Here is an 8,190-nt window from a genome sequence, read left to right on the forward strand (position 1 = left end):
TATTATTATTATTATTATTATTATTATTATTATTATTATTATTATTATTATTATTATTATAAAAATGCAGTCCAAAGTCTTCAATAAAATGGCTGTCAGATATTGTTGTCCAATCAAAAGCAAAAGATCAATTGGAAGAAAGAAGAGGAGGAGGGACTGCTTAACCTTTTCCTGCCAAATGCTCAAATATGTTGCTTTCTCATCAGCAGGCAAAAAGATATGGGGATACATCTGTTTCCTTGCAAAGAGGAAAAATAGCCCTGGGGAGCAGGAAAGGAAAAGATTAAGTTGCACCTCTTTTACCAAAATGAGAGCCTCTGAATATGCTTTTCAGTTATAAAAAAAAATGTGTGTTGGGGGAGTGAATAACCATTAGGAGAGAGAAACCTGCAACTGTCTGTAAGGTCTGGTCTCTCACTAGGAAGATGGTTAGGTCCTGCAACATGGTGAGAAGCATCTAACCTTCTCTGTAAAACTGTATGAATTGCATGTTATTCTTTCTTTTTTCCTGAGCAAAAGTTGTCTTCAGTTATCAGAAAAGGCTGGTGCCATCATACTACATTTATGTTTATATATCCAGGTGTTGTCATGTTGGCCATACAGCAAAGTACAATAACATCCAAAACCTACATAACATTGATGCCATTATTGGTCAACAAAATGCACAAAATACATGATGCAAGCTCCCATTGTGGGAGAAAGGCAAGATATAAATTCAATAAATAAGTAAAATATAGCTGTTTTGTGGATTTTGGATGTTATTAAATTCATGTTTATATTGATGGTTATAAGGCCCTGTGATTGCCAAGACTGGAAATTCCACACGTATGTACACTTCTTTAACTTTTGACACTTAGCCAACAAATAAAAGTAAAAAAAATTGAATTCTCCTTTGTGACCACTTTTTCAACATAACACAGCCAAGAAATTCAGTGGTGTAAGTCCAAGAACAGTTGTAGCTCATTCCATTTGTGCATCTGTAAGGAAATCTGTCTTGTACTTTTAAGGTAAAAAGTAGCTGGAGCACCTTCAGGGCTGTGGCAGTTCTTTTTAACCCACTCATTACAGAGTTCTCTAGTTACAGAGACCCAATTGTGGGATGAAGAATATTTTTCTTACCATAATTAACTCTAAGGAAACCTCTTGCAGAGTTCTCCTTTGATTTGGCAGCTCAATACTTGCACAGATGATAATGGGTTGATTAAGAAGATTGTAATGCTAGAAAAATCTGGGCTTTTTAAAAAGAAACAAAACATTTTATTATACTAGAAATAATACAGGCCAGATGACAAACAAGGGAAGATAGAGAATAATGTGTGTGTGTGTGTGTGTGTGTGCCTTCAAGTCATGTCGACTAATGGTGACTCCATGAATTTCATAGGGTTTTCTTAACAAAGCAATAAATGAAAAGCCATAATAATCTCCTGTTTGTAAAAGGAGATTGGCAGGTGTAGGCTAAGGATATTTCTACATATTTCTTCCTATATAGGGTGGGCAAAGTGCAGTATGTAGGCTGTATGCAGCCCTTGGGATCTCAAAATGTTCCCCCTGTAGCCCACATATGATTTTATACCAGTCTTTGGACAAATGTCATCTGAAAACTGGCCAAATTCACCCCCACCCCTCAAAAAAACTTTACAAAGTGAAAAGGCTGAAAATCAGTTAAAATGGTAACTAGATTTTACTTTTGGGATGCCAAAATACAACAATGCATCAGGGAAGCATGAGGAGAAACTGCCCCCATCTCCTGTATATTTGCTCACCCTTGTCTTAGGGCCTGAGAGTTATGTATCAGATCATTCCTCTGAAGAACCTGTGCTCAAAGATTTCTAAATTGTGATCTTCTAATGAAGACTGACCAACGTTCCTTTAGATTTTCTTTTCTTTTCTGAATTTGATTTTCCCTTGTCACATCTTGAATTTGGTTCCTGTATTCACATCCTTTGTCTTTCTCTTTAGCTGGGCTCTGAATGGACTGCCCCAGGAGAATTCACAAAATTCAGCTCTCAAGTCTCCAAGCCAATCCGGTAAGTGTGATTGCTGTGTCCTTCTATGTGACAACCTACAGAAAGTCTCAGGAAGGAGGCAGTATTATGTGGCAGGTAATCCACCATTTCAAAATTCCTGGTACTTTATTGTAATTGGTGGCCTTTTTTTTAGCTTTGTGTTTGATCTTTTTAATACCCCCTCCCCCAAACACATACTTTGAAAGCTTGAGAGGTAAGGTTACAAATCCAGACTCAAGGTGACATTGTTTGGGAGCTCCATGCTTGAAAATCAAGGGGGCTTTTAATCTGTCAAAGCCAAGGCTGCTCCCAGAACACCCAGTTTGGATCCCTTCCATCAATGCAAATACTGCTCATAATAGACCTGTCCCCCCCCCCCCCAGAGTTTTCAGTAGATGTTTTGGGGGCCTCTGAAGCTACCCTTCTGCTACATCCTAAGTCACTTTGTGCCCTCCAGATAGTCTTCAACCTTCAGACTGGAAGGGGAGAGCTAGGATGCATCTGTAAGTTTTATTTTCAGATTTTCTTCTACCTTTCCTTAGCTGGCATAGGCTTTGGAAGAAAGAAGAATACAGCTTCTTAATCGGGAGTCATCACTTTTTTATGGAGAAATTTTTACCTTTCAGTATTTTAAAAGAACAAATAGTTTTCTCTTTGCTTGCTGCAAGCAAATTTCAGGCGAAAAAAAATGGAAAGGAACAGAATAGTAATTTTATTAGGGGGTTCTCAAAAAGATAACATACTTTTAAAAAATATAAATTAGGATTTTATTTTACTGGGTTAGGAAAAAACAAACATCAATTTGTATTATTTCCTTGCAGTGACTAGAATGGAGATTTTGTATGCAAACTTGAATAATAGCAAGGACAATGAAGATGATAATAATCTACATAGTACGTAGTCCTGGTGAAAAGTACACTTTGGATCAATTTAGTAATTATTCTGTGACATGACAGTAAACATGGTGTGAGCTTGCCCATTCCAGAGCAATATCACATAGCATACATCCCCACCAGACAACCACCACTTACAAGATTCACAACTACAACATTCAATGATGGCTGTTAGCACCAATGGCTTTCTTAGAAGGATTGACAAATTCATGGAGGATAGGTCTCTCAATGGAAATTGACCATGAAATTCTACATTCATACCAATTACTGGGGAAGGGGCTGTTGCCACCATCTCATTTTTATAATCTTCCTGAAGTATCTGTCTATTCCCTCTTGGAAACAGAATGGTAGGTTTTTAGTCTAGTCTGGCAACTGTAGTAGACCAGTTATTCAAAGAGGTATTTTACCGTTTAAAATATAATTTTGAGTATTTCAAATGAAGTACACAGGTTGTCTTGATACACAGAACATTTTGTCAAATGTTTGCATATACTTATAGCAACAGAAACAGATGTAGCAACATTTTACCAGTTTGATATCTCTCATTCCCTGGGACCTGATGCTCATCATTAACATGCTTCTAAAAAGATACATAAACAAGATACCCAGAGAATGTTGAAATGCATGGAACAGCAGGATTACAAGATGACTTTCATCCTTTAAACAGCACTTTCAGTTTGTAAAGTGCTTTACAGTTTTTATTGTGAAGTAGATCACTATTCCCCCAGTTTTCAGGTGGAAAACAGAGGCTGAGATGTGATGTCTTGCTGAGGAATGCTTGTTATTTGTGAGTTCTCACCAGAGGGTGAGCTTTGCACCCAGGCCGCTCTTGTCCAAAGGCAGTTCTATCCCTTAGGGGCAGCCTCATCCACTTAATAATTATGCAAGCTTATTAAGCATTACTCCAGTATGTTTGTTTCCTTCATTAGTTGCTTCCCCTTTTCTGACTTTCTTCTTGAACCTCCCTTCCCCCACTTTATCACTATTTTCTATGCTCCTTCTCTTTGTCCTTTTCTCAGGCCTGTCAGATTGAAGATTTTTTCTGTGTACATGCGAAGTCTGTCAGCTCCCCTCACATGGCTTTGCCTTCTTGTTTGACACAGCTCTGGATGGAGCTGGCAGCTCTCTTCTGGACCTGTCTTTGCTTGCTCCATCAATTCATTGCTGAGTGGGACTGTCCTTGATGCTTCAGAGCTGTGGTCTTTCTCTCTCACTCTGCATCCATGTGATGCTTTCATGTCTTATTTTACACAGTGCTGTAATCAGTGGGCACTGGCAGCTCCCATGTCAGTGGAGTGGTGAATCCATTACATTCCAGCTTTTAAAGGTGGTGGTGAACCTTGTCCCTAAATACATCCAGCACTTTAGATTGTTATTGTTGTATGCCTTCAAGTCGTTTCCAATTTATGGTGACTGTAAGATAACGCTATCATGGGATTTTCTTGGCAGCATTTGTTCAGAGAGGGTTGCTTTTGCCTTCTGAGGCTGAGAGAGTGGGATTTGTCCAAGGTTACTCAGTGGATTTCCATAATTGAGTGAAGATTCAAATGTAGTCTCTCAGTGTTCTAGTCCAACACTCACTATGCTGGCTCTCAAATACCTTGGATAGCTCCTTTAAAATTAGAGCCTGGATGTAGTTTTCACCCCACTGACATGGCAACCCCCAGCTTCCAGTGGCTGTAATCAAAGAATTTTAGAGATGCAGGGTACCTTGGAGGTTATCTAGACCAGAACTTTGAAAAGTTATCCTTTTTATATCTTTTTTTTACACATAACTAATGGGAGGACAGTTGAGTAGGATAAAGTCATCTCTGGTGCTGTATTTGTGCTTGCATTTTGTGTTGCATTTATGATGTCCAGTTAAGCATATATTGCATGTTTATATATACTTCAATAAAAAATAAAAAATTTTAAAAACTATAACTCCCAAATTCTCCCAAACCAACATGCTCTGCATTGGCCATGCTCTTTGGGGACCATGGAGGTTGCTGTCTGGAAAAGTAACTTTTCCAAGTTCTGATTGTCGCAACCTATCTGGAGGAGGTCTGGTTGGATCTAGAATGTGAAGAGGAGCACCAAGATGATATGTCCCTATCGGAGCTGAAGGAGGGTGGCAGTCCTGCCATGCCACTGTAGAGGCAGAGCCTGAGCCTGGTCTTTCCCAAACAGCAGCTGCAAATCAAGAGCAAGCAGAAACCCCTCTCTCCACTGAGAATCACAACTGAAGCTCTGGGAGCAAAAGGTCAGGCAACATGTTGCTCCACTTTAAATACAGGATTGCTGAGCTAACGAAGCCAACTGGGCTTCATTATGGCTGGCTATAAATTTGCTGTAGTCAATAGCACCACAACTTCCACACAACCCTGTCTGATGGCATTGTAGATTTCTGACCTTCAGCTTGTATCTTCAAACCAATCTTTCTGACAACTCTCTTCTCAGCTTTGGTCTCTGCTTAGGACTGCTTTTTCCTTTTGATCTTTCGACTGCCTGGACCATGCTTCAGCTGATAACACTTGTGAAATCCCTGGGACTGGACTGGTTTTCCCTTGCCAATTCCTGGATGCTTGCCAGTCTTAAACAGGATGCTGATCTAAGCTCTGAACTAGGTTCTGTGTAACATAGGGTGCAACTATCGCATTTCTCACAGATGGCCATCCAGCCTCTGCTGAAGTATCTCCAGTAAAAGAAAGCTAAACACCTCCCAAAATTTTACCATTGGACAGCTGTTTCATTAGGACATTTCTCCTAATGTTTCACCAAAATCTGATCCTTCAGAATTTCTGTCCATTGGTTTTAGTCCTGCCCTCTGCCTTGTACTTGTACACAATATATGTATAATACCTCCCCTTAATATGTTTAATGTTTTTTGCATGTACAGCCAATAACTGCAGTCAGCTGGTGCCCTTTTCACATGTTACACTCCTTTGACCTTCACCAGCCACAAGGGTTTAATCACCAAGCAGCCTCAGCATTGCAAGCAGAGCTTGTTACAATGGTACTCAAGTAGGCTACTGGGAAAGACTGGTGAGGGTTATGAACTGTTCTTTTCCTGGTGGTAGCCTGTGGAGTGTTGTCATGCACCCTGTATAAATATATCTGTTTTCCTTTCGCCATAGCCTCTTGTTTCTCTGTGATATATCCTATGCCATGACCTCAAACTGGCAGAAGGACAAATGTGAAGAACAGGACATACAGAGTTTTCTTGCTAGGGTCAAGACACGAAAGAACTCTGAAATAACAGGGAAGATGTGCACTGAATGCTTATTGCTTCTCCCAGCTGATGGGGAAAAGAAATGAGGGAAGCTGTCCAGAAAAGAAAAGAAAAATGAATGGGCATGCACCTGCCCAGAAAGCAGAGAAAACCAATAACTGGGCAGCATACTGGCAGATTTCCAGTGTGTCACTATGTCGGTGCCACAGTACAGCTAATAAATGTGGTTTTTCTCTCTTTCTGTAACTGAGCTAGCCCTCCTTTAAGCATGGAGGAATGCCTGTTAGGGACCAGTGCATGCTGGGAAATGCCTTGCCTTATTAATTGAGGTGCTCAGCAGTTCAGTAAATGAAACTGATTGGGCACAGGGATGGGGGCACACATCTCTGTCCGCTATAACTCTGTGGGCAAATAACATAGGATGAAACTAAATAGTTTGATTTCCCATCTCAGCTACAACAGGCAGTGGATTTAACTGTTTTTTGCAGGCTGGTTTCATTGAAAATGAAGCACCTAATGCAGAGCATTGGAACTTAACGCAATCAAATCCTATCTGTTTCATACACACACACACACACACAGAGAGAGAGAGAGAGAGAGAGTGGAGCCTTGCCAGACCCACCCTACACACATAAGGTGAACAACGCATATGCTCGAACCACATTCATTATAATGGGGCTCATGCTCCCGGCAGGACAGCATACGTGCGCCGTGGGTGCATGTGCCATTCATTTAATTGCCTTGCGGTTTACATGTAAAATGGAAGCCGCGTATGGTGTTCCCGCATATGGAGCGGGCACACTGTCTCTGTGTGTATATATATTCTTTTCTCCTCTTCTCCACCCTTGTGATCCATTCTGCTGAGCAACCATAATACATGCTGTAGGTTCACAATGCACGTTAAAGGCAAGAGTGAATTTTATTTTATTTATAGTATTTATACCCCGCCCTTCAGCCCTAAAGGATATCAGATTACTTAATCATATATGTATGTATGTATGTATGTATGTCTAACTAACCATAATCTAGCACATGTTTGAGGGCTATTAATGTAATTTCGTGTTGGCAGACATTGAGATATAAAGCAAAGCAAAGTGAACTGCTTTGCCCAGGTTATCTCATACCAAAGCAGAGTCAGGAACAGACTCTACAGAGGTGTGCTCTTGTGGCTTAATTTGAGAAATGGGGATTTCACATGATTCAGACAATCCCCTTTCTTATTTCTGTATTGTGCCTTTTTAGTCATCTTCTGAAGGGTATACATATAACATTTATGACTTGCCAGTGTTTCAGTTTGGTTTGCAAGATTATTTGTTGGAGAGTTCTGCGTAAAGAAACACATCATGTGAATAATTTCACATATTATACACCTTTGGATATCTTTCAGTTGCAAGAAGCTACATAATTCACTCGCTGCATGTTTCTAAGAGAAGGGTAGACGGCACAGAAGTGTGTGGGGAACCATGCAGAAAGCGCTAACAGAGAAAGGAGTACAGTTGGGCTGTGTTTCTCTTTTCACCACTACATTTTGCTCATGATTATTATTTTATTTATTTATGGTATTTATACCCTGCCTTTCAGCCCTATGTTTCCATTTTGTGAGAAGCAGGAGCAGAAATATTGCAAATGAGCTGTGCAAAATAGAAATAGCCAGCTAAAAATGTGTAGGTCACATACTGTCTTCCAGCTGGTTTCTACCCAATGCTGGAAATGCTGAGGAGCATTCCAGCCCAAAACAACATACTGAGCATGGCCTTCATCAGTACTGAAGTATTTTTCTTTTCTAATCATGTTGAATGAGATGGGGATGTGAGTTCCTGCCTCTCCACTTATGACATCCCCATGTTGAAGATCTACAAAGAAACACTTGGATGCTGGTACCCTGATAGAGATTCCTTATGGCAGAGGGATTTATTAGCACTTTCTCCCAGAGTCGTCCAGCCATCAAGGCCACTGCTTTCCATGCATAATGTAAGATAACATGCCTGAATCATATATGTTAGTAAACATACCTTTAGGGCCTTTAGGACCTTAGCAATAATACATCTTAGGCAGATTGGACCCTGCAATCCACATCCTG

At 40.2% G+C, this 8,190-nt stretch overlaps 1 protein-coding gene across 2 annotated transcripts in view; it reads left to right on the forward strand.

The window, feature by feature from the left end:
• Positions 1-8,190, forward strand: part of B4GALNT4 (beta-1,4-N-acetyl-galactosaminyltransferase 4) — a 256,577-nt gene that overhangs the window by 187,709 nt on the left and 60,678 nt on the right. For both annotated transcript variants that reach the window (XM_042445219.1, XM_042445220.1), the window contains one exon: positions 1,960-2,027. In XM_042445219.1, coding sequence (XP_042301153.1) covers positions 1,960-2,027 — 68 coding nt within the window. The remainder of the gene's footprint in view (positions 1-1,959; positions 2,028-8,190) is intronic.

Source organism: Sceloporus undulatus, chromosome 1 (genome assembly GCF_019175285.1).
Source record: "Sceloporus undulatus isolate JIND9_A2432 ecotype Alabama chromosome 1, SceUnd_v1.1, whole genome shotgun sequence".
In the NCBI taxonomy this organism is placed as follows: Eukaryota; Metazoa; Chordata; class Lepidosauria; order Squamata; family Phrynosomatidae; genus Sceloporus; species Sceloporus undulatus.